This window comes from Anticarsia gemmatalis, chromosome 8 (genome assembly GCF_050436995.1).
Source record: "Anticarsia gemmatalis isolate Benzon Research Colony breed Stoneville strain chromosome 8, ilAntGemm2 primary, whole genome shotgun sequence".
Classification (NCBI taxonomy): Eukaryota; Metazoa; Arthropoda; class Insecta; order Lepidoptera; family Erebidae; genus Anticarsia; species Anticarsia gemmatalis.
In genome coordinates, this window is record NC_134752.1 from 5092543 (window position 1) to 5120172 (window position 27630).

The window sequence follows — 27630 nt, forward strand, 5'->3', positions numbered from 1 at the left end:
ATTCACTATTGCACGTCTCTGATCAGCAATTCTTTGCTCACTTAGGTGGGCTAGTGAAGGGAATCGGGAAATGAAATCCTCGTGCAGCTGTTGACGATATGCCGTTTCATTAGTGCCTATATTGGTGATACGGTAATAGGATCTCATGATAGCTTCGTTTTGCTCATTAGTCCATCTCATTCGTGTCTGTGTTGTGTTTTGGGATTGTGGCCGTAAGCTTACCGTTTGTACTGTGTTTTGGGTAGGTACATTTTGTTGATTGTATGGATTTTGTACGTGTTGTGTTTGTAGTGTTATTTGTAGCTGATTCAATTCCTCTTTAACTTCTCTGTATATTTCGTCTATTATTTTTTGCGGTAATAATTTATTACGTACTATGGCTCTACGCTGATCGCCTAATCGCTGTCGGCTAACTTGAATGTCTGGGTACTTCTCTATGAATTTAAGATGCAGGGGTTCTAAATAAGTTTTTGTATCGGTTTCTAATGCGGTTAATTGGAGATAGGTGCGCAGTATGAACTTATTTATTTCAGGTGTCCATCGTCTGCGCGTTTGGCCCGAGGTGGGTGCAAGCTCATAGTCGAGATTGACTTCTTGCACAACACTGTCGGGCGTACTAATGGTGGACAAGGTAGATGTACTTCTTGTCATGTATGAAGGGCGAGTCGAAGGGACGGAAGAAAATAATGAATTAGTCTCATCGCCTGAGTCATCGGCTGTCACTTCTACGCCAAGAGCCCGCCTGTTCAGCCCCCGACGATCGGCTGTCATAGATTTATCGATGGGAGCCCGCCTGCTCGACTCCTGATCGCCGACGGTTCGCATGCTGCTACACCCAGCACCGGCTCCAGATGTGCCCCGGCGACCCCCGGGCAGCGACCGTAAATTGTATACTTTTTTACTCATCTCCATAAAGGGTTTACCTTTATCCTCGTTAGCCGCATAAGTTTCTATAGTATGCGTGTCCGCCCCCCACGTGGCCTGATGTTCGGCACGGACGTAAGGTAGGAATTTAGGGGGCTTATTATTATTATTATTATTAATTCAAGTTGAGCTTATTCCATCTCCATTTGACTTTCACTTAAGACTACGTAGCTATCGACTACCATTGTGAAGAAGCTACCTTACAAACTTCCTCTGCCATGTTTTCTTTGCTGCATATCTAAATGGAAATGAAGTAGATGGCTCTCAATGTAGAATTGTAGCCCTACAGAATGAGTGAAACAAGTCGAACAAAAAAATCTTTAAAAAATCTGTATTTTGAAAAAAAAAACACTGAAACCTTAAAAACATTTTACGAGAAAACTAGAGTAAACAAATTGCTGGAACCAAAGTTTCTGTTTTCCATGCGAATTGGCGTATTTCTTGGAAGAAAATACGCGCGTCCAATGAAAAAAGTAGTTTAACAACGCTTTGAAATCACAACTATTCAATTTGTTTGTCGATCTTTTAGTACACCGGTACAGTTCACAAACAATTACAAAAGTTTGATAGTATTCAATATAAAAGTGTCAAATACCTAAAGACTTCTTAAGGAAAATAAGTGGATCAATTTCTCAGAATCTTTATTGACAATTTGACACCGTTTTCTCTCAACGAGAATTATAAAGGCATCAGCAATTTTTGTTAGGAACGAGCAAATTTCAACTTAGTTCAAAAACTCTTAAGCTACGGCGATATTCCATTGGCATCTTGGCTTGGCCAGGTTATTTCAATCCGCCCCTAATTTAATTTCATCTTGAATGAATTTTGCTGGAAATGGAGCAACATAAATATAACCATGGAGTTCGTAGCTCCTTATGATTAAATTGATACCTTACAAGAAAGTACGTTTGATAGTCCTTTCTTTAGAAGCTTTTCAAACTACGGACACTGAAAGTAATATCGTGCAGGGTTTGGCTTCGTCGCTATAACTATGACAATAACTTAGGTCCTTACCTTCTTTTCATTCTTTATAAGGGTAAAATGTGCAATGATTTCGTGACCGACGAACATAATGAGTAACGACTGCTGTGAGCCACTTGAATGAACGTTGATTTAATTTGAGCGGAGGACGGAGCATCGTAGAGCGCTGATATAATGCTCAACTAAATAATGTGGACATCTACACCCCACCCCTTCTACTTCGACCGCCCGGAACCCGTTTGTCCCCTACACCTCCCAGATTAATCTTCCACATGCCTCAATGTCATCTGTTGTTGCAAATGACGCAAAAAGCAATGATAAACATGTGAAAAATGCGGATTTCTTTGCATGGCTTATGAAAAATCACGTAACCGTAGTGAGGTAGAAACTATACACAGATATCTACATTGTGTAGCTCACTGTACATTGTTTGTGCGCGAACACAATGTATCGTGTACTTAATATTAATTGCCAATAAATCAACTAAGCGGATTACCGGTCCGTTTTTCAATAACCGATTGTCAGTAAACAATATTAATAATTCTATGGTTAATTTGTATTAATGATTAAGCGGAAATTATGAAAAATTAATAAAACATAGGAGCCGAGTTGCAAATACATATATTAAAGTGGTACTTATAATTAGACCTACTGAGCCTCTGACCTTCTCCTTTGAGTTTACGTCTCTTACATTTATTTGGATACTGGTGATTTTTTTTTTCATCCCAAAAATTTCAAGCTAATTGAGATTTTTTAATCTCAACAGTTACCTTGCCTTATAATTAAATCAAAATAATTCAACGTTATGCCACATAGCTATTACAACTGGCCATTCACAAAAAGGTTAGGCATCAAGGATTAAATACAAAAAGGTCATCTTTTAGCCTTTTTAGATACAAAGCGCTACCTTTTTCGTCCCTTGCCGCGCAAATGTTCCGCTTCCGGCGGAATATTCACTATCCCACTCGGTAAAGGAAAGTCCTGAACAATCAGTGCGCTGTACGCCTCACTGGTCACAAGGACCTCTAGTTTAAACTACCGATTAATTCCAATGCTACCGATTAATCGACTGATTATTGGTTTTCCATTGACCACTTTGAAGTCATTTCAGTACACAATTTTATAAAAAAAATAATATAGTAGGTTTTACTTAATACAAAAAAAAGCAATTTAAAAACTAAATGAAAACCAAGTGCTTGGTGTCAAGTCGTACTAAGCTATTTTAAAGTGAGTTCGAAAAGCTAAAACTAGATTCTCCAAGAGTTAAAGACCCTTATATCATACCAAAAATAATATAAATACATTTAATCTCATGTCGAACACAACAAAAAGCATAAAACCATACAGCTAATAAAACGTGGTTACCGTGAAGAGAGAATGTAGCTATTTATTATGTTCCGGGAATTAAACCAGCGCGATTTACCTCGTCTCTGCATTCGCACCGATTTGAATCAACGCCAGACCAATATTCAGCGGAGCGACAAATCAGCACTTCGATATTGCCTCCATTTGGGTACCCACCTCAATATATGAAAATCTGATTTTTCATTGCGCCAGCCAAACGGCACACGCGGTCCTCTCCTCGCGAAAATATTTAATATTTACAAAACTAGGTAGGCTTTGCGTCGTAAAACTCGCAAAGCAAACCCAATTAAACGAACAATTCCAACTTCTTAATAGGCCATTTTATCGACTTATCGGCTATGGCAAACGTCGCTTTAATGTCATATATTTTAAATTAAGCTGAACGCACACAATGTTTAAATTATCGCTTTGAGTATTTTCGCTTGGTGACATTATTTTAAAGAATGAGTCAAATAAATATGAATCATTGTTCCAGCTGTTATGAATTGAAACGTTGTATTTTGAAGTTATCAATGCCTAATATTATTATAATTATGCAAAAGATGACAAGAAGACTTAGTTTTTTCTCTCTCTCTCTCTCTCTCTAGTAAGAGATTGAGTATCAAGGTCTCTGTTCAATAATTAACTGTATAATAATTACTGCAGTATTATTCAGCAGGTAACTAAGAGCAGAACTCGAAGCTCGGTAATATTTAATATTGTAGCGCTGTTCATATTAGTAATAAGCAAACAGAGCTTACGACACTCGTTTGTTTAACATTAATAATGTTACGACTTGCCCACTCAGTACACTATGGGCTTGAACAAATAATTATTCAGATGTACAGCCAACCCGCTAGTATAAAATAAGTAATGAGAGATATGATTGAGGTAGAACCATAGAAGTTTTTTTAAACTTTTTCCTATAACTCTCGCTACACTGAAAATTTATGTGTCGTAGTTTTTGCTATCAAGATTTAAATCCAAACTCAGAGGGACATATCATATAAAGCACTAGCTGACCCGCGCAACTTCGCTTGCGTCACTTAAGAGAGAATGGATGAAATTTTTCCCCGTTTTTGTAACATTTTTTACTGATACTCGGCTCCTATTGATCGTAGCGTGATGATATATAACCTATAGCCTTCCTCGATAAATGGGCTATCTAACACTGAAAGAATGTTTCAAATCAGACCCGTAGTGCCTGAGATTAGCGCGTTCAAACAAACAAACAAACAAACTCTTCAGCTTTATAATATTAAAAAGTATAGATAAGAAGCAAGTAATTTATATTTTTATTATTTTAACTGTAATCAAAGAGTTACGAACGGGAAATAGGCGCAATAGACATATCTATTCCCCAAATTAATTCCGCCTGTTGCAAGTCAAATCAAAATGCATTGCGTGCACTCACGGCGACCGAATTGGTTTTAGATCACCGGTGTATCTGTAGGCGAAGGCCCGCCTTTGTCGTGTCTACCATCACTGTGTGACGTACCTATGAGTATATTATTAATAATAAACGTTTGTCTCAGCTCCTTGACGCACTACCAAGACTTTGACAAATTAAAACATTCCACAACTTTGATAAGGCGGTTACAGGCTTACCTTGTAAATTACTAACATCACAATTTGTAGTCCTTAATATTATTAATTTGTGTGTTTGGAAATTTAGTTGAAACAGGAATGCCTATGTTGAGTAAAAATATTCAGGATTTCAGTAGAAATGACATAACATGGTTCCCATTTATTTTATTTTGAGTTCGATATAAATATTGCTTGCAGCTATGAATATTTTGATTTATCATGTGATTTAAAAATCGTCAACAACCCCAATTTTTTTATTTAAATGTTATAACCTCGTAAAAAGCATATTTGTGAAGCCATTTCTCTACAAAAACATATCTAGTTCACCTAGTTCCTATACTTTTGAATCATTTCTATTACATTACAACGCAAAATCGACTCTATCGGAGCATAATAAAGCTCGAAGCAATAAATATTTCAAAAATTCTATTGGCCTCTCGCTGCCGCGTGTACCCATAACTGTTTCGATTCGATTCCATTGGCTCTCATCATTTCAAAGGCATGAATATCGAAACTGTCGTAAGCGGCTTAAAGTGGCTTCCAATCTAGAATGAAGTGCTTTCTGTGTCACTGTGTGCAATAGTTCAACGTACGGACATATCATTGTACCTGTGTATGTGTGTTACCATTTACCAATAACTATGATTTATACGAGCTCAAAGTTATTATATGGATTTCGTATTATTAGCAAGTAACGATCTAGTATTCGCCTTCTGGGATTACGAATGGATGGATGTTTCTAGGAAATAGTTCGATATACGCTCATAATTGGGACCAAAAATAACTTTCGACACAAACACGAACAAATTATTCCTTTAATTATAGTAATTAACATTAATTTACTAACTAAATCTGTGTGAACAAAATTTCAGCTCGATCATTAATAACGCTCCTCGCTTCCGGGAAATACGGTAATATGTTTATCCATGAATCCAAACTAAGGGTTAGGATAGTTACCTGTGATTAAAAAGTTTCATTTTAGTAGAAATAAATGATCAATTTATGAACACCGCGTAAGCCATTTTCAAAACAAGATTAATAGGTTTAGTAACAGTTATTTATATTCTAAATAAAACAAAGTCTTTATAAAAAAACACAAGTCGCTAATTGGATTCCTTGTCACCGGGGAACTTAAAGACATATTTGGTATTCAAGGTAAGATAAACTACAGCTAAAGCACAAAAAAAATATATTTAGGCATAAATTTTTTTTTTTTGGTATAGAAAGTAAAAAAACTACAAATCAAACTCACCTTAGTCTCAGCTCTATAGGAGAAGCTATGCACGATGCCTTTATGCATGCCCTGTAGGATGCCGAACACATCTCCAGGGCCGATGGTCTCGTGCGTGATCTCTGTGAAGTCCGCTCGCACTGAGACCACCGCCACCGTGCCCGACTCCACCCAGTACATGCGCGCTTCACTGTCACCCGCCACTACTATGTAGTTACCTGGGAAAAGTTCAATGTGATCAGCATACGAAAAAAAATCTCACACATCAGAGCTATTTGGCAAAAAGAAATTTACAATAAGTAATAGTTAATTTTACTTCAAGAACTCAAGAAGCGTCGAGGCCTTCTGTTTAGGTACAACAGTACCTGTGTCAGAGGACCCTTCTTTTCCACGGCAAAAAAAGCAGCTTAGCAATTTTGTTGACCTACACCAGTGCAATCTAATTGCCTAATTAGAACCATCTAGTCACTTTCGAAATCCCAAATAACGTAACGTTTTAGGTAGTTAAATTATTTGAATAAAGCTTTAAATAAAAATAAGAACTAATCAATGTGTAATATTTTTAGACTTTAATTACTTTGGGCAGTAGTTCCAATCAGTTTTTCCCAATACCTCTATGAATGTTTTTGATGGCATAAAGAGAATTTTAGATTAAAGCCTGCTAGTTTTGATTTTCAAACGTAAAAGTTTGTCAAAGTGAGTTTGGTTTCGTTAAGCCGGGTACAAATCGGACGCAACTTACTGTTGTGATCGACGGTCAGAAAATGTCGCATTGGTAAATACTTAATACATTATTTATGTTCAGGTATATTGTTATTTTTACATTGCCAACGTATACAGATTTATTTGCAGAATCCCTGACTAATTTAAGTGCAATCGCGGATTACCTTATGAATTTACGTTGTAAGTTTTTGAGAAACAGGTTTTCGGTTAGTTCGTGATCTACGTTTTATATTTAATTTAATTAAGATATCTTTCACAAGCGTTAAATAATACAGACATAAAAAAACTGCGTACGATGTATTCTTTTCGTTACAAAGAGTACGTTTCCTTGACTTATTCAATTTACTCAATCGCAAATCCCTGTTAATAATAAATAAAAACAACTCAAGATTCACTTTCTATTCGACAAAGGGTTAAGGTCCATAAGGAGCCCAATGTCACAAGGACTTGTTAGATCTATTGTGACGAACAAATACATTATGTATAGGCTTACTCAAGTCTTTTTTTATTCACGACAAACTCGATCACGGCGTCCCTGATAGAGTCGCATTTTCCTAGTGCTTTAATCAATTCTATCTCGAAGACCTAGTATTATTAAAGCTTAGTGAATTCTATTTCTAGATATCCTTTCAGAAATTAGATGTTTTATTCGAATAGAAAGGGATTTATACTTTAATCAAATAAAAAAAATATATAGATGTCAACATAGGGAGAAAATAATAATAAAAAATGTTGATAACGAAAAATCGCTTAAATTATATTAAGTTTAAACACACGATAACTCAGTTACAGTTTTAACCAACAAAACATTATTCTCTAGATCGTAAGATACCAGTGGTCACAAATAACATTTTACAGAATGTTTGCTAGGTTCCACGCTTAACCTATTGCTAAACAACTTACCGGGAAAGAAAATAGTATAATCTAGGCACACGGTGAGTTGCCTCAGAAATGCTTCTCCGGTGTCGGCGAATAAGTAACAATTCCGTAGATGGTGGCCGAACATGGCTGACATCAAGTCACAACGACGCACGTATGGCGTTTGTGATAATAAAGCTGGCAACTGAATAAAAACAAAGATTAATTGCTGTAGACATTATAAAGTGCGAAATCACAATGAATACAAGAGTTTTTAACGTGCTGAAAATCTCTTCGACCTGCAGCGCAATTCTTAACAGTCGGTACTCGAGAATTTGACACTTAAAATGTATTACAAAATAGTGCCAACGACAGCCGCTAAGGGCATTGAACAGATTTTCATCAAATCAAGTCAAGTCTATAGCTAGCCGTCTGTCTATAGTTAATTATCTTCCCTCTGTATTACTTACATAAATCTTTAATAATTCAAACTGAACAATTTTATTCCGCACAAAAATATATAAGAGTTTCAGATTATTGCGTTTTGTCTAACTCGGCAACTCTCCCTAGATAGATAAATACAAAATGAATAAACTTCTATACCTGTCGTCCACGCTCGGTAACCCAAAGTTGTTGTATATACATCCAAAACTTTTTCAGCTGGTAATCTATAACAATTAAAACTTGGCTTAACTACTTGACGTTAGGCGAAGGTAAATCTTAGAAGTGTTTTTATTATTACTAATTAACTTGAGACCTTTCGCAATCTCTCCGAACAAAAAAAGGCGTGAAATGAGAACTTCAGGCTTGCCCTAAAAGTTTTGGAGTCCAATTAATTAAATGCCAGAAACAAAACGAGGTTAAGGTATCTTTCTAGAAAATTTATTAACATTCCTGAAGATCTCGTTTACAAAAATATCTTGCATCCAGATTCTAGACAAGATTGTAACTGTAATAGGATTGTTCTTTTTATTATGCACTACGTAAGAATATGTCTGTCTAATCACGACATATTAGAATTAGTCCTATCGTCTGTCCGCGATAAACTCAAAATCTACTCAACTGATTTTTATGCGGTTTTTGTCAATAGATCTGGGGGCACGGAAGTGCCCCCGCAAGTCGAGCAAAAAAAAAGCAGCACGGCCGTAACATCCTTTTCTCTAAGCAATTCGGGCTATTTTTGACACCCCTATAATTTCGTTGTGGATAAAACAAGAAGCCTGGATTTTCAGCAACTAATCAGTCATTGTATAAACACGGTATATTTAAAGTTTCAGTCAATTTGAACCAGTAGTTAAAGAATGACAACTTATTAAAATTTTGAATTTTGTCACTCACTGATTCACTGACTCACTGACTCACCGATCATCAAAAGTCTAAGGTACTTCTAGCAGACTTAGAAGCTTAAAATTTAGAATACAAATAGGGTTTAGTGTCTTAATCATGGGAAAAATTTAATATTTTCTAATTTCGGTCCAGTTTTCTAAATACACCAACTGCAACAATAACTTTGTAATTCCATATAAATGTATAAGATTACAAGGTTACATTTGCAGTTAATGAATTATTATTACTGTAGAAAATAAAATAAATAGGTGTAAATAGGTACCTACTATATGAGGCATAACGGGAGGGGGTATAGGGTGGGTAAGGGTGTTTAGCCCATGAAACTGAACAACATTCCCATAGGAAAATATGTTGAATTATGAAAAAAAAAACGTCTTTCCATACAAATTGGACTTATGTTCGCTCTACAAAAAGAAGTGAGATCCCATCAAAAACATTCTGTAAAAACCTCAAGTCTCGCCTTAAAAAGTTGTAAGATCTATATAATACCAAGTCGATTAATCTATTTAGTCTCTACTTAAAGGACCTTCTCTCTAAAGTTATTACGTATGTTATTATCATGCCAATTTAAAAAAAATACCTTTAAAACAAACAGATCGACTTGGTCATCGCAAGAAAACACAAATTCGCCATTATTAACATTTCAGGAGCATTAACTTCTTGTCGTGCTGTGTAGTGTGATACATACTAATAATCAAATCATGCGATGGCCAGGTCGGTCTATTTGTTTTAGAGGTATTTTTTTTGAAATTGGCATGATAATAACATACGTAATAACTTAAGACAGAAGGTCCTTTAAGTAGAGACTAAATAGATTAATCGACTTGGTATTATATAGATCTTACAACTTTTTAAGGCGAGACTTGAGGTTTTTACAGAATGTTTTTGATGGGATAGAATTATTTTCGAGGAAGTTACGTATTGTTGTTGCGGTTAAATCGGTGTGAACCGGACTGAACCGGGGCCACAAGTAAATTACAAAAGTTTTCTTTTAATTTGTATTCTAATTTGTGTACCTTCTGTCTAACATTATAAACTTCTGCTATTATTACTATAGTACAAATGAAGATTTATACGATACTTACAAGACAATCCTTGATTCTTCAACATATCAATAAGCTCCATAGTTCGGTTCTCATACTGCGTCAGAGCATACTTAGTAGCATAAGCCAACTGTATCGAAGTGGCTACTACTATAGACGCGAGCATCTTCCCACACACAAGTACTACGCCCATTATAGTCATGGGTAAAACTTCGTCGATCAAGAACTCGTCACTGCCCGTAGAAGTCAATTGTGCGACAACTACATAGAATGACGTCACGTAGTCCCATAGTTGATGGGGATTCTTCCTAAAATATTTATCATTAGTTAATTAATTTATCATTAGTTTAGTTGGTCTTCATACTGTTATAAAATTCAAGTAGACTTAGGTTTGTATCATAGCTTCACAGGAAGAGGTACGCAATATGTAATTGTTTAAAATGTTTAATCGCATATTGAAAATAGTTGCTCAGTGACACAAAATCCCACACATACATTACACCCAGTATGAGCTGAGCTTCATATTAATTTAAGTAAATCAATAACGAAAACAGACTGTAGAACATTAATAAAAAAGCGTTCCTTTAAGAAAACTACAAACACATAAAACACGATATAAAATCAAATTAATCTGAATACTCTCGTTCCATGAAGACGGAAATCAAACTGTAACACAATACACACCGTATTATGCAAATGCAATATTACTGAGAAGTTTTAATATTAAATTTCCTTAATGATGTAAAGGAATAAAAAGTGCTTCGGTCGGAACAAGTTTTTACTTTCTTTGCAACGGCTCTTTGTTATCTGTATTTCAGTACAGTTTCCAGTGCAGATGTAAAATTCTCGATAGTTAAGTAAATAAACTATAAAATAGAGCCTTATCCTGATATTGCCTCTTAGCGCTTTATTAGTTAAGTAGCTACTTCTCATGAGAATTTTATAGTTAAACCTGCGTGCTCTGTTGTTCAGTTTTCCAATTATGGTATACTTTAAATTTAGAAGATATTATTTTAATCACGTGATTGGAACAGCCTCCATTTTCAAGCATATTTACAAGCCTGGCTTAAGTTTTATTAAAGTAAAGATATATACAAATAAAAATAAAACAAATAAATTTATAACAATGATAAATATATATTTATCATTGTTATAAATTATAATTATTATAGTGATTATACATACGTCCTTTCATAAAATCTACGAAAATCGACCATTATGTACCATGTTATGTAATTTATGGAGATAAATAAATAATTTATTATAAAATCACGCCGTTCTCCTACAGGCAGAGAACAACGAACACCATAGTTTTGCTACGATCCTTACATAAAAAAATTGCCTAATTCAACATCCATACATCTTGTCATACAGGATTATAATTGACTACTTTTGTAAAACAGTATCTACTACTACAGTAGTTAAGTGTTACTCACGTGTTGAAGAAGTGCACTTTGATAGTTCGTATATAACTGAAGGGTGTAGTGCCGATCATAGAGATGAGCCACACGCAAGTGAACGTGTGTATCATCAGCACCACGATTATTACCGTCATCACAGCCTGCACATACGTAATAAATATTTTGTTTAATTAATTTAGTCTGTGCTCACGTGGACATGCTAAAAGGAGACCATCTGATTACATTGGCATCCGGGTACTAGAGCTGTCCGTCCCCGAAAAAAGACCAAGAGGGAGACCCAAGACCACGTGGACAGAATTGTACCCATGAAGGCATGTGAGGTTGAGGAAGACGACGTTAAGGATAGGGCGAAGTGGAGGCAGAGTGTAAGGAAGGCTGACCCTACTACCATATGGGACGGATAGCCAGGAAAAGAGAGAAAGAGAGAGAAAATTTTGTCTGTGCTCGTTCAAGTAGTCGCTACGTCGCGCGCCATTAACACAGCTTTCGAGTTCGATTCTTACACGGGATAAATATTTGTTTAATCCAACTACAGTTGTTTTAGATCTAGTTTTACTTCATGTCAATTATATTTATTTCTGAACTCGTCATACGATAAAAACTAGTTCTTTGTGCGTGGATTGTCGTAAAATAAGAAATCTTGCCGTAATAGGAATTCCAGTTCCCAAAGTATCTCGATTACCTAGAGTTTAATTTTAAGTCTATCATAACGTAACTCGCTAACGCGCAAACACGTACAATTAAGTTGTTAACATAAGCATAACATTTATTACTTAAGTGCTTTAAAACTTGAGTTTACTTGTCAGCTTCGAAAAAAGTTTTAATGTTCTAGAACTCTGCTTCAAGACTTAAATAAATGAAAGACAACAACTTAGTAAAAGTTATGTTCAAAATTATTCATATTTCCTAGAATCATTTAAATATTGTATTTTACCTGCAATATTGTTAGGTTGTTTGTGAGTTCTTTAGAAGTCACTTGATAGAACTGGTACAAGTACTTTAGTCGGAATAATTTATTTATCCGTAAGTAATGCATGGCTTTAACACTGTCCCTGGAAAATCAATCATTAATCAATTAATTTACTAATACCCGGTTTCTGAGCACATTTAGCGGTAGTTTATCTATTCAATAGCGTTTTTGTATGAGTTGTGACGCTATTTAATAGATAAACTACCGTTAAATGTTCCTCAGAATCCGTGGGTAAGTCATCGCTAGCAACTTTATATTAGAAATGATCTAAAAGATACTTACAATTGTTCTACCAAGGGATCTTCACCTGAAAATCTGCAATAGATAGAAAAATATAAGTGAAAAATTAGTTTTGAGTAAGAATATGATAGCATGAAACCACCTGAAAAACTGAAACTAAAATATAATCTGTACATGTACAAAAGTTAAGTGATAGTCTAACATTATCTATTTAAATATCTTAATTCATAAATATTTTAAACTGTCTCACTTTTAATCACTACCAAAATGAATTTTAAAACACCTAAGACTAGGGTAATAATAATTCGTCTTGTGGAAAGTTTTCATAAAGTTTAAATATCAACAACAACTTACGGTATACAAAAGCCAATGAACTCTAAAGGAGCGTTAACAAATATATCACACCAGATCCACGTTTTGTGTTTAAAGTACCTGCGACGACATTTGATACTATCCACGATTAACTCTCCGTGTCTATTCACGTAGCCCTGGAAATTAGACACAATTTTCATCTCCATATAAGTAACTTAAAGGAATGATAAATGGTTTAATCAAAAATATGTGGGAAATCTTAGAAATATTGGTGTTGTTCGTATCAAGTCTAAACGTTGGATAAATAAAGTGCCTGATTTCCTTAGATTTACAAAAGTAACAGTAATTATAAGAATACCATTCAAATTTCACTCGTAATTACTAAATAATTTAGAATTAGTTATTATTTCTAAAAAGTTTTGCATGATTAATTAAAACACCATTTATTTTAAACTATTCAATAGGGTCTCAGTTTCAATCCCGAGGGTTTAAATACATTATTAGTAAATGCATTATTAGTTATTTTGAAAGCTCATTCGAAAACAAAACATCTATTAAGTGACCTCCGTTTAACCCTTTTCATCAGAGGGCATTAATACACTCTAAAACATAATTTAATTTTTCACAAATTACTTAAAGATGCAAAAAATATTCAAAGCTCTAAAGAAATTCTCAAAAACAATTTTATAAAACGTCTCTTTACAAATTAAAGTGTTTTAAAAGGTAATGTCATAGAAGTCAAATGTATTAAAATATTCCTTTGAAGCTGTTCGCGTAACCAATACATCAACTAAGCAATTAATTTATAATCCCTCCGTCATAATATAAAAGAAGCCACGTTCTTTTCAAAATAAAACGCCTCGTCACTCAAAGGTTTGGGATCTATAACCTCCAAGTCATGAAATATGAGGTTTTCAAACTTGAATTTCATATAATATGAACATGATCTTTACCTAAATATTTTTATCGGTTCTTGTTATAAGACATACTTAATTCATAGATTAAAATCGAAAATAATCCATTTAAATCGTAAAGTACTACTAATCATAAAGTTCCCACACGAAACAATTTATTTGTGCAATCCACAAATAGTTGTTTCGGGTCTGGTTATACTTTATGTCCGTTGTTTGTATGTTCGTAAAAATCCCCGCGACATAAAAGAAATTAAACTAAATAAAAGCAATCATTTAAAGGTTTTATAAGAATTTTAATATTAACTCTCTGAAGCTTGTCGCGAGAAAAACAAGTCAAGTCTGATATTTCCTGTTCGTTGAAATGACGCCTTTTATTTATTTGCCGATATAAAATAATTGCCTTGGGTTTGTTAACACTTAGTTAAGTATAAAATTACCTGATGCATCACCATATAAACCTTCGCATAGAAATATATGTCGAAGAAGGCATGTATCCAGAATATAGTAGTACAGTCATTAAGCGTGGTGATGTCATATAATCCGAGCACGTAGTAGGCTGTCACCATGAAGCAGGTTATGTACCCGTGGCTCTGGGAAGTACAGGTTAAACAACAATTAACTACGACTGGACGACGACCACCGCCGGTGGAAGGGTTACGCAACGATTTTCAGATAGGATTATCTGTTCCGTTTGATATAAACGAATTTTGTTGATTACGGATAAATATTAAAACCCGCGAGAAAAGAGGAGTGTATAAATGTTTTTATAAAATTTTATTTTCAGTCCACATTTATGAGAGAAATATGTATAAAGTGTATGATGTATTTAAAGAATCGAATTTTCATTTTCAGTCAAAATTTATGCAAAATAAAGTGTCAAAGGTAAATTAAAGTATTATACTCAACAATTACAACGACAAACTTATCAACTTTAAATAGCTTTGTGTTTATTTATTTTATTGTGTCGAATTCTCTTTATACCTGTACTTACTTAAAATTTTATTAAACAGTCGTTACAATTGAATTTCTAGGTAACAAATATATTAACGTCGTCAGATAGAAACATTTGAACACTATTGTACATTCACAGAGAACTAACAACAGCTGTAATTTGCATCTGAAAGGCTTCAACATCTGCTGTGAAATACTAAGAAACTTCTTTTCTTCATAAAGGCAGACAGTTCTAACATAAATTCATATTTCATAGGAATGCTAAACAAGTAAACAGTTCATATAAGTTCGCGCACCTGTGTTTATACATAAACATACATAAGCGACGTATCTTAGATGTTATGCGACTATATGCTACTTCAAATAATTTCTAGTGATCTAAAAAACATTATTTCTTTAACTAAACTGTATTTATATTAAAAAATAATGATGAAATAGACATTCAGTTATTTATAGGTTGTTTTTTAGTATTAACTCCTAGGAACAAATTAATAATTTACCGTTATGATTTAAGCTATAGTTCTATCGAATTTTCAACTGCAAAGCTGTCGATTTATATGTCAAAATGGTATTTATAATAATAAAATCGAATACGAAATAAATTTAATTTTATTAATTAAGCGGTCGGAACGGTGTCGACGAACGAACATTGCATTATCCGTGTCAATTGCAATTTCAGTTTAAATGTCATCATTTTTGTAGGTTTACTGGTTGTTTTATAATTAATATAAATTAAAATATTACGATTTATGCTTTCCACTACGGCCTTTCGATATACAGGTAATTCAAAAACAAAATAAGTACCTACTTAATACATTCCTAAGCGTGTTAATGCTTAAGTTAAGCGGAAAACGTAGTACAAACGTTACATCAACGGAATGTGAACGGTGAAACATCGCAAGTATAAATTACGTAGTTTTGCGTCCAACTTGGAGAAAAGCTAGTGCAAAGGCCCAGTAAAATAGCCTTCAATTCTGTAGATTTTTGTGTGTAAATGAATATTATTGACTATACGTTAGTGCGAATAATGTGTATATAAATAGATTCGATTGTCTACATCGTTCCCTCATTACCCACACTTAGCAACCCGACCGTACAAACGTACATCCAACATCATTAGCCAACAATATCAGTTTACCTGAAATAAGAGAGTGCCGGGTCGTAGCAAGTTACTTGCATCCGTGTAACTGTGGAATGTACCCACACTGGTCGAGGACTTCGCTTGGCTCACGTTCGAATGAGACGGACTGAACGACAAGTGACCTACGGATTAGCAACAAGATACTTTGATGACGCCCTTAGCAAAGATCTTCAAGGAAAAATGGCTTTATTGAAGGCACGTGTTTCGATGTATTCAATAATGTACGTACGTTATTCTGTATTTGATGGAGTTGTATTTTGAGGCTTCTCGATACAATATGATGATTCAATAAATATGTAATGGAATAATTTAGTCGAATATTCCACCAAATACCGGTATTTTTGCAAGGAGAATACATGTTTTCTCAATAGAAATGTTACTAACTTGATAGATCTCCTCTACTCGAAGTAGATGTAACTCCAGACTCTATTGATATTAGGTCAGCAGAGGAGCCATCACCTGGAATTAAAATCGATATTATTATATCGTACCTCAGGACAAGAAAGAAAAAAGATAGACTAATCATGTAACTACTTAAGCTCTTTTTGATCTGGTGGTAGTGTAAGTTCTGCAGTATATTATGCCGAATTTTTAGTCTATATTCCTATCATGTATGCGTTTAATGAGCAAAGTGTCACCAAATAACAGAAGACTGGCTGTTTAAACACTAATATAGAACAGGAGGACATTATAGATCTGAAATAACTTTTTTCATCGATACTTTCCTACAAATGAATTGCGGAATATCAAATATTTTACCTGAAGAAGAATCATCATTGGTATCCATAGTAATCGGTAGGATATAATCCCTGGACATTTCAAAAGCCCTGTTCAAGGGTTCTTGTATCTTCGGGTAATACTTGATTAGGTTGAAGAACGTCACAGTCGGTATTACCAGTACATCGAGGCTACGACTTGCGCATATAGTTACTTCTGAACATGATATTGGTTGCTGGTAAATGTTAAAAACACAATTAATGTTAAATATACAAACATCAGTCAGCCTGCGACCACGGCGAGTGCAACCTGCGCCGAAACGTAAGGCATTTTAAGGTAAAATGCGTGTTCGCGTTAATTCCCGTATTCTATTATACATAATAATACGCCTGCTATTCCCGAAGGTTTAGGCAGAGGTGTAAGAAATACAGTTTTCACGTTTCGCCATTTCGTAGTTAGTTCCACGTAATACGCGGTGAGCCTATTGTCGTATACCAGACACGTTACCAAACTCTGAGCTACTATTTAGAGTAATCTGATATTTTTTTGAAATACCTATAGCATTTCACTCGTCCCGGGATCGAACCCAAGACCTCTAGATCAGCAGACCTATACACCGACCGTGCCGCCGAGGCTTTGAATTTTTTTTTATAAATAATGAGCTTCTTAAGAAGTTTGTACGTAACTTGAATCAGTAGTCAAACATAAAGAAATACAAGTGACATTAATTGAACTATACATAACAACAAAGCCGGGCAGGACTATTGTGACAAGCAAAATGTTGTTAAGTTTTTCTATTAAGAAATTCTTAGAAGTAGCGCCGAGTAAACGTACTCGCTTCTTACTATAAAAGAAAGGTATATTATGAATTACGACTATAGTCCGACAACTTACTTAAGCCTTGTTCATATACAAAATTCAGAATTTTGAATATTTGTGACCCGCTTGCGTAGCTAACGGTGCACTGTTTTATACAGCAAGTTTATATGTTCATACACAAACTTATTCATCACACTATAGTTAAATTTGAATGTGAAGGTATCAAGTTGTCGGACTATAACAACAACAGCTACTTCATTTCATATATACATACATTGATTAATTAATTATACTGCAGTTAAATGTTAATACAAAGACTACTAAGCTGTCGTTTTATAGTAATAATATTTGAAGGCGTATAGCGTATTGTAATAGTGATGTACACGTAGAACAATAGCACGAGAAATTATGTACAGTTGTTAGCGCAGTGTCGACATTCAGTAATTAAACCGGACACAGTCCACAGAACATCGGTTGTAGCGGGTTCAGCGCAACAGCGCTTTGCACTTCACAGATGTTGCAACAACCAAGGACTACTCAGATTGTAAAATTGTAATATTGGTTGTCCAATGTCTATCTGTAGGACACGGAAACCTTTTATTACGTACTACTGCAGTGTGTTACGTAAAATGTGCGATTGATTTTTCGGTAATAAAAAAAAAATCATCCAACCCATTAATGTCCCACTGCTGGGCAAGGTTGGACCTCTGGTCCTTCCGTAATGTGGGAGGGGCTAGGCCTTGAGTCCACCACGCTCGCCAAGTGCGGGTTGGAAAAACTTTTTATTTCTTAAGCGATATGTGCACAAATTTAAACTTAGTGAACTTTACAGTGCAATGCATGATACAAATAAACAGCACTAAAAGTAACGAGTTTCGAAAGTAACGAGATAAAGCTATGCACTATGTCCCCACCATTATCAATGAAGAAGTTATTTATGCTAGGTCTTAAAATCAACTTACGCCCGTAAAGTTACCAAACATGCCTCCAGGGCCCATACAAGTAATCATTTCATTGTAAGAGGTCAAAACATCCACCTGGAACAATATAACATTTAGAAGCAAGAAGGCACTAGAAGTAAAGCTTGCTACACACAATTCGGTTCGGCATAACCGGGCGGCCAAACCAAAAATGTGTAAAAGAACCCGATCGACACTAGTCGACTCGGTTTGGTTGTTCGATACATATTGCCGAACCGAACGTGCGGGATCGAATACGTATGTAGCAAGCCTAACCACGAAACCGCTAAAACAGAAGAAAATATTCACGATGTCTTTCAACAAAAATCTCATGTATTCTTGTTTTTAATAAAAACCTACTGCTATACTCGAATGAACGGTGTAATATACAAAAAAACCTTTCTTATTCTTCCTGTTCAGTGAGCCGACATGTCCCGGGAATACATAAAATACCCGATCACTTACCTTGAACGATATTTGACTTGAAAGATTGACTGTGGACACGGACTGTCTTGTAATAAAAAATATCTATGAATATAAATAAGTCATGTATAACTTACGCGGTACTATGTTTCTGAAATGGAGCGTAAGTTGAAGTTTTAACATACTAATACGTTGGAAAAGGAATATGGTTTTATTTTTAGCGTTACAACGAGGGTAAATGCACCGGTTGTTGTGTATCAAATTTCGCTTTGTATGAAAAATGAAATATTATGGTAGTTATTTTAGGACTGGTTGTGTGGCATGTCAATGATAAAAACGCTAATAAACTATTAATAGTCCATAAAAACTAGCTTCAGATCCCGAACATTCGCATATATTCCATACCATTCCCACACAAAAAATATATACCTCAATCACACGCAACTGTAAAAGGGTACATATACTATGGGTTCAACATTCGTTTGAACCGATTCCCACTTCAATAAGCACATTGACAAATGGCGATCAAAAACGTTTTTCGCATTCGAGAACCATTTATTTTTTGATCCGAGTGTGAACTTTTCATAAAATCTAAAAATGTATTACACACGAGAATCTGCCCACGACTTTATACGTGTGGGAAGATTTCTCTTGATCATCCGGATATATCCGGATATATAATAAATGTATCACGGGTTTTTCAGATATAGTTTAAATCTATTTATGTATCCATTAGAAGTATTTATAAGTTTAAATTCGGTAGTTCTAGAGATAGATTCTACAAAATATACTCGTTTATTAAACAGTACGTACCTTCCCTCGATATATGATGTAGATGTAAGACTGTATATCCCTGCACTGTATGACAGTGTCGCTTCTGAGGAAGTACATTTCGTGCAAATGCTGTGTGATGACTCTGATGAAGGATCTATCCACGTTGCCGAATAAAGGCACCTCGCGAAGCGCGCGCTCGTACATGAACACTAACGTATCCTCCATTAGAGCCGAGTTCAAGCGCCGACATATTTTCTAAGGAACACAAAACACTATCTAAATAACGTGAATGCATAATATATGGGTACATTTTGGTAGATGGAGACTGCTATCTCGTTTTGTGGTATTACTAAAATATCATCATTCAAATAGGATGTATGTGACACGGGGATATTTATTTTTACGAAGAGATTTTGCGGAATAATAGATGTGGTATTACATTTCATAGGAACAGATTATTTTGTTGGGTAACTAGAAAACCAATGACAGCTTAATGGAATCAATATTTTCCGATGAAAGTGCAGATCAACACACACTCCTTCTTTTTTGGAAAACACGTGTTCACTGGACTATCACAGTCTTTTTTATGTGAAGTGAACAAAAACATGATAAAAAGTGACTTAAAAGTGCTTAAACATGATATTAAGTACTCAACGTACTTAACTGGGAGAAAAATAGTAACATGTTCCAATACCACGCTCTAATTTTTTTTCTGACTTATCAAATTTGAAAAGCGTCAATCACAAAACAAACACAATATAGTTGTCAAACAAACCATAACATAATACAATGGAAATATTAATTAAATAATCCATCATCGCAACTACGGTGACCGGGCTGGCGGTGGGTAATTTAGTGACAAAATGATGAAGCGACTCCACGACCCGCACCTGTCACCTGAAACCACCTGCGGCCGTAATATTACTAACTGATAGAGGCATCGCTAAATCAACTATATACTACTACTATATATTAACTAAATATAATAAAATCACATAATATTATAATGTAAGGTCAATGTTATTCGATAGAAACGTCGGGTGAACAAATAAGGTATCATAAGCCTTTAATTTTCAATCGCATTTAAGACCCGCATTATAATATTATGTGTACAAGTCGCTAGAGTTTAAAAACGTTATAATAAAATCATTGGAAACCTCAAGACCTTTTTTTATAGTGATGAAATTATTGTTTCTATGTCACTCAAGTTTGCACTGAGGATATGAGTGCTGTGCTACGTACATTTCACAATATAATATTATTGTACATTCAACGCACTAAAAAATATTCTATCACCGCAAGTTACAGTTGTTTTTTTTTTTAAATGACCATTAGTATAATGTGAAAAATATTTGTTCCAGTAAGAACACTAATAACGTAATCCAGTACGAAATAAATGAATTATTCAAGCATTTTAGTTCACACAAAACAAATGTATCAACGTGAATAAAAATAGAGGTAAACAAATGTTCGCCAGATAACAAATATTTTACCACAGTGGCCGTCAGAGCTTCAGCAGAATTAATGTATGCGCGTTTTTCATAAAAAGTGCATAAAGCAATATTTCACTACCACGGAACCAGAGCAATAGTACCTACTCGATGTTTTACGCCGTAAACCAAAATCCAGTATTGTTTAACACGCAAAACATTGAGTTAATTATTTTAACAAACCTGTGGATTACTTCCGTTAGTTCTCTTCCATACGTATTCAAAATATTTCAATGTTTTCGCCGTGAGCATTGGATCCACGTTCTCCTGGTACAGAAAGTTGGCCAGGTCGTTTGTTTTTTCCTATAAAACAAACGAGGACGGAGCTCGTTAAAACTAATATAATTACTGTACTGGAACTACGAAGTCGTAATATTTTTAATGACGAAACTTCAGTCGTAATACGCAGTACTACTACTAACAATATGGTATTTTGGTCTTTAATTAGATTTTGTTCACAACACTCTGGTATATTTCACTATTTTTGTAAGAACCCTACTCGTATTGTCTATAAATATTGGCCCGGCTTAATATCCGCTTTCTGTATAAATAAGATCATTTCCCTTTTATATGAAAGCTGTTCTATTATGGAGTATTGATTTCCTTTCATATTGGTTTATTAACTTTTTAGATATTTGATCGGCTTTGAAGGCAATTGAAATATCGCTTACATCGCAATAGGAAACAATACTGAATAAATATTTTATTTAAGAGATTCAACCTCCCTATTCGTTATTTAATTTGGGTTTCTTTTCCTTATTTTTCAGACAATGGTATACTTTCCTTTATATTTTGTATAAAGTGTTGTAATGGTTTCAAAATGTCTGTGGCTTTAAGTGGTATCCTAAATGCGATTACTTTTTATTCGTTACAATGAGAAGGTACAATAGCTGGCAACCGTTAATGCCCCACTGGGCGAGAACCTTTGGCTCAAGTTACCCGCAAAACGAGATAACCACGGCAATTACAGCCTATACACGCGTATTCATTATATTTGAACGTCGCCAATTTCATAATAATCGTAACGAAAGCGGAATTATTTCGATGTCTAATTTAGGGAATAATGAAACAAAGAAACCGTAGTTCCTTTTTCACTTTTTGTTCCTTTTTAGTTCATTGTTTAAGACAAAGGTTAATTAATTATTTATTAGCTTAACTTGGTTCGTTGAAACTTTACAACAATCATTTGTTTACAATGTATAAATAAATTAAAAAGTATAAGTAAGTATATTTCAACACTCAATCGGAAAATAAAGCGTAGAGAGAAAGATCAAATTAGTACAAATATCGCATAATTTAAAAACTTTACAACATTACTAACATTATGTTCTAACAAGGCACTAGCAGATGCCGACCTAGTAGATGCCACATATCCGAACATGAACGCAAAGTAAAGGAAGCCTGTAATCTTCAAACACATCACCAGCCACACATCCACTTTGTTCCACACTATTACTGGAGTACATCCTAGACCTGAGAACATAATAACTATGTATTAAGATGATTATCGGGATTAAATGCGTCAAATCAAATTAATTTTAGCAACAAAGGACAATACCAGCATATTCTGCTTATTATAATTAAAGCTAAGTAATAGATATTATCTCTATTAACTGACTAATACATAATTACAATTAGAGCAGAATTCGACATTGTATTTTGCACAATACAACGACTATAGATCACGTTAAGATATTTATATTTAATAGTAGGACTAGCGGCCGCTCGCGATTTCGTGTACGCGGTCTTTAGTTTTCCCATTTTTATAACAATTTTATTGCTGATCATTCTTATAAAAGATTTACCCCTTTGGGATGGAATTTCTAAAAATCCTCTCTTAGTGCTTCTGTACATTTCCTAAGGAATATTTATACCAAATTTCATCTTTCTACGCTCAGTAGTTTCGGCTGTGCGTTGACCATCATTCAGTCTTCATATCATCAGATACTTTCATATTAAATACGTACCAATAAATATCTCGTAGACCCAGTAGAATGTGCGAGCGTATACCTCGTATGCATCTAAAACAAAGTTACCACAAATTGTAATAAACAAATAATTTACACTCACATGTATCATAACCTTATTACACAATATTGCACTAGGAGAGAATATTTATGGAGGCCTGGAATTTAACTATGCATCCTTAGGCGGCTTTTCCACCAGAGATGCACTAGGTGAGCGAAGCGGTACGCGAGAGAAAAATCACCAGTAGGAACTTGGCCTATTATATATTCTTAACTGTGCGCAGCTAATCAGTAATTATATAAGCTGAATGTTCTCTTGCTCTTTCCACCTTATAATAAGAAATATAATTGTGTTAGGACTGAGTGCAGCCTCGAAATATGCTTTCTGTCAATTTACATATAATAGGCAATTTTAGATTAATAGTGCAAGAAAAAATATTAATATTTTGTAAATAAGAATGAGATCATAAGCGCCCGTTTATATTTCGCCTCATTCATACTACGGTATTAAAGTATACTTTATACGATATCATTTTATCAAACTATACAGTATTATTGGGCTATTATCGGTAACACAAAAGAAATTAATAGCACGGCCAGTCCACAACCTGTAAGTGACACTTGTTTCTGTATTTTATGCGGGTATTTAAATAGCTTTAGGCTAAAACCTTTGGAAAGCAATATATTTACTGTAACACGTAAACGTTTAAATTAATAAACGAGTAGATATACAAGTAAACAGTTAAAATATAATTATGTTGACGTACGTTAATCAAATTAATAATTATGTCTACACGAACGGCTAGAATATTTAATAAACTAATTATATTCAGATCAATAAATTGTTAATAAGTCTAATCAAAATAAAATTATAAAATACTAGTAAATTACTTATAACGCCTACGCCTGTATAAAATTCTTCGTTAGTCATTATTTTCGCTAGAAGAAAAATGTTTCAAGAGATTCCTAGCCCGAATGAAAAATGTAGCACATTTTTATTCACTAAACGATTATTCATCGCTTAATGCCTGACAAGAGAAAGTAATGAATTTGGACAGCTAATTGTTAAGCCAGGACAAAGACCCCTTGCTTTATTAACCATTACGTTAAACAAACAACATTATAAACTTAAAATCACGCCTTTGTCCCATAGGAGTTGACAGAGTATAAAAAAACGCCGCTTGCTACGATCCCTTCAAACTTCCTTTGCTTCATCGTCCATACTTGTTGCTATACAGGACCGATTACGAAGTCTACACAACTAGCCTTTATGACAGACATCACCGATATGATACGTGTATGTCTTTCAAGGGCGTCCTCTCCCGGCATTTCCATTTACTACTGAACAATAAATTTTATTCGCTGTTCTACATGACCAAAATCAAACAATATTATTAAGTACTAGCCGACCCGCGCAACTTCGCTTGCGTCACATAAGAGAGAATGGGTCAAGATTTTCCCCGTCTTTGTAACATTTTTTATTGCTACTCTGCTCCTATCGGTTGTAGCGTGATGATATATATCTTCGATAAATGGACAATCTACACTGAAAGAATTTTTTAAATCTGATCAGTAGTTCCTGAGATTAGCGCGTTCAAACAAACAAACAAACTCTTCAGCTTTATAATATTAGTATAGATAATATTAGTATAGATTAGAAATTAGCACGAACTAAAATTTCATACTTACATGTTAACCTATTTACATTACTCATTTTCCATATAGAAGTGCAATTAACTAGTACAAGAGTCGAAGTTTCTCCGAGATACGTTTCACACGAGTTGCCGAATATGAAGGCCGCAGCCAAGTTGACGATGGTGACTGCGATTGGCAGGAACTTTACAAGCACTGCCAGCGGGTTCACGCGCATTATGTCACTCTCCCAGTACGAGAAAGCACCTGTTATTCGTGTTACCTGAACAAAAGAAATGTTTGCTGAATGCTGTAGGGCTACCACGTGATCGGACTATAGTAGATGAAATTCCTTATAATAAAAAAAACATCAATAGTCTATATAGATTTTTAGAATCTATTATGCTACTACATAATACACTCCTAAAAATACATCATTTGAATTAGTGCATCGGCTTAATACCCACTAACACCAACATAATTGTTTAGCACAAAAACGGTGACGCAGTATAGTAACGCAACATATTTTTTGCCGTCTGAAAATCAAAAAACTGAAAAATAACTACAAATCTTCAGTAAAGTTTTCATTGTAAGTAAGTACAACAAAGAAATTAGTGTTTTATAATTTAAATTTAATTCATTTTTAGCTAATAATTAATTTTACGAATAGAAAAATAACTGCGTATTGTAACCGTTTTTGTTTGGTAAAGTCTGAATCCCAACATTATCCCGAGATTACCGTATCAAGTAGAATCCCTACAGGTACCGGTTTTGTATTGTGCCTAGACTAGATACGATTAGAAACTCTTTGTTATTTGTATTGTGCGTATCGTCTCCTCTTTTTGTTGAGCAAGCGATTCAACGCCTTTTGTGTGAGCCAGCCGACGGGTATCCTACTCTATCACGTACAATGTTTTGTTACAAATACCCATATCATACAAATATTTGTAATGTTAAAATACAATAGTAATATTTTGTGGAGAAGTTCCTGGCCGCAACTCAATTTTTGGGCTTAAAATCTCGCAGTTTTCCAATACTTTTCAACAATACCAAATTTTTCGCAATTATAAGTAAATAATAAGGTTTAGACATTATTATAAGAACATTTTCTTTTAGCAACAAAATAATAATATGCAATACGTACGTTGTTAACTTTACATACAAACAATTTTACGCCGTTGTTATAAATAAAACCATAAATATATAAACTAAATTGAAATATTTAGTTTAAAGCTTTACACTAAACAGGGTTCAATAGAGGACATTTATAATTGGCTCTAATTAATTAATTTATAATATTTGGTTTGAATTTAATTTATACAAATATCTAAAATGCGAGAACGCTTACAAAACGTTTGTGCTAATTATTTACACGTACATACATATGTGTTTTAGTTTGTGTGATAAATTAAAACAATCGTAAAGCATATAATTATTCATAGACTCATAGACTTTCATAATCTATGGCGTCTTGTACCAACACGAAAATGCTCATAGATTTAAAAATTATTGCACTGATATTCTTCTACATGTATTGATATTTTGCAAAAAAATATCGGGTTCTGAAAGGGTAACGTAATAATTGTAAAAGAAGTTACTAACACAAAGTATCCTATTGATTCTGTACATATCCAGTTCCGTGTTATCGTTCAGAATAATTCGAACCTGAAAATAAAAGCTATGAAAATAAAAATATAAAGGCTCAATATACTTGTGTTCTTACAAACAAATGAAACTAAACGATTTAATGTTACTTAATAATGGCAAATCATAGTGGAAGTCTTACTAATACATTCTACATAGGTTATCTTAACAGAAAAACTCAAAATTTATTGTCAGAAAAACGAACTCTGATCCCTTGAATTGCACCCGTAAACCAATTTCCTTACAGGTATTTGGGGATAAAATTGAATAAATAGTCTTACAATACTTACCAATTGTTCAAAAGGAAACACGCAAAGGAAGTCCCACAAGAAGGCACCTTTCAAATACCGTGACACAGTCAGTAACGGATGTGTGATCAACAACGACTTCTCATTGTAATAGGCCACGTAACCCATCACTAGGAGGTCTATGTACGAGAATACGTCCACCCAGTTGTATGAATTACCATGCAAGTAGTGTTTTGTCTGAAATTAAGACATGTATAATATAAAGTAAGAAGTAAGTTCAACTGAAGTCCAAGGCTTGAAAAATATTTGAAACCCTTTTTTTCTTTAAAAGAAACAATGACACGTTACGTTACTTTGATGAATGAGAAAACTCATTTCTGCTTTTGCCGTAAACACTTATCCTAAACCGGGTCGAGTTGTCGTAGCATTACTTATAACTTTAGTATTCATTCTATTATTGTGCAGTGTCAGACAGTATAACATACTTACAGCGATAGCATAAGGAATAACGATCATGTAAAACACGGCGAGCAGGAACCGCAGAGTACACCAGAACTTCAAGAACATTCCATGGGGAGTGATGCATCCCGGCAAGAATATATACCTCACATGTCTGCAGTGCAAACGAAATATCATTCAAGAATACCCACCAGAATAATATTTTAACCAATGTCTGCCTAAAATATGTGCCAGCGCTAACCGTATTTTCTAGAAATATGTTTAAACATCTTTCATGTTGGATGTTAAGATATTTCCGAATAAATTAGGCGATTTGTAACGGATATTAAAGGCAAGCTAAATTAATGTTCTCGTCGAAAATTACATATTCTGGGAAAGGGTGCGAGATTTATACTTGTTTATATCCGCAAAGCCTTATAATCTTGAACATTTACGTTTAAGATTATTACTGAAACTATGGACAACTGGAAGCTTTATTATTTACAGTTTAGACTGATTATTCATTAGCTTT

The 27630-nt window shown here is 34.4% G+C and overlaps 1 protein-coding gene across 1 annotated transcript in view; it reads right to left on the bottom strand.

Annotated features, from left to right (window-relative positions):
- Window positions 1-5633: 5633 nt before the first annotated feature.
- Window positions 5634-27630, bottom strand: part of LOC142974603 (uncharacterized) — a 43215-nt gene continuing 21218 nt past the window's right edge. The window contains exons 26-47 of the mRNA XM_076117039.1: window positions 27150-27273; window positions 26703-26897; window positions 26371-26433; window positions 24826-25051; window positions 23137-23190; window positions 22491-22642; window positions 21353-21472; window positions 19719-19934; window positions 18486-18560; window positions 16747-16939; window positions 16372-16446; window positions 15985-16109; window positions 14333-14485; window positions 13024-13157; window positions 12712-12744; window positions 12394-12511; window positions 11475-11599; window positions 10081-10346; window positions 8252-8316; window positions 7694-7853; window positions 6089-6285; window positions 5634-5793 (exon numbers count right to left, since the gene is read on the bottom strand). Coding sequence (XP_075973154.1) covers window positions 5683-5793; window positions 6089-6285; window positions 7694-7853; window positions 8252-8316; window positions 10081-10346; window positions 11475-11599; window positions 12394-12511; window positions 12712-12744; window positions 13024-13157; window positions 14333-14485; window positions 15985-16109; window positions 16372-16446; window positions 16747-16939; window positions 18486-18560; window positions 19719-19934; window positions 21353-21472; window positions 22491-22642; window positions 23137-23190; window positions 24826-25051; window positions 26371-26433; window positions 26703-26897; window positions 27150-27273 — 2980 coding nt within the window. The 3' untranslated portion in view covers window positions 5634-5682. The remainder of the gene's footprint in view (window positions 5794-6088; window positions 6286-7693; window positions 7854-8251; window positions 8317-10080; window positions 10347-11474; window positions 11600-12393; window positions 12512-12711; window positions 12745-13023; window positions 13158-14332; window positions 14486-15984; window positions 16110-16371; window positions 16447-16746; window positions 16940-18485; window positions 18561-19718; window positions 19935-21352; window positions 21473-22490; window positions 22643-23136; window positions 23191-24825; window positions 25052-26370; window positions 26434-26702; window positions 26898-27149; window positions 27274-27630) is intronic.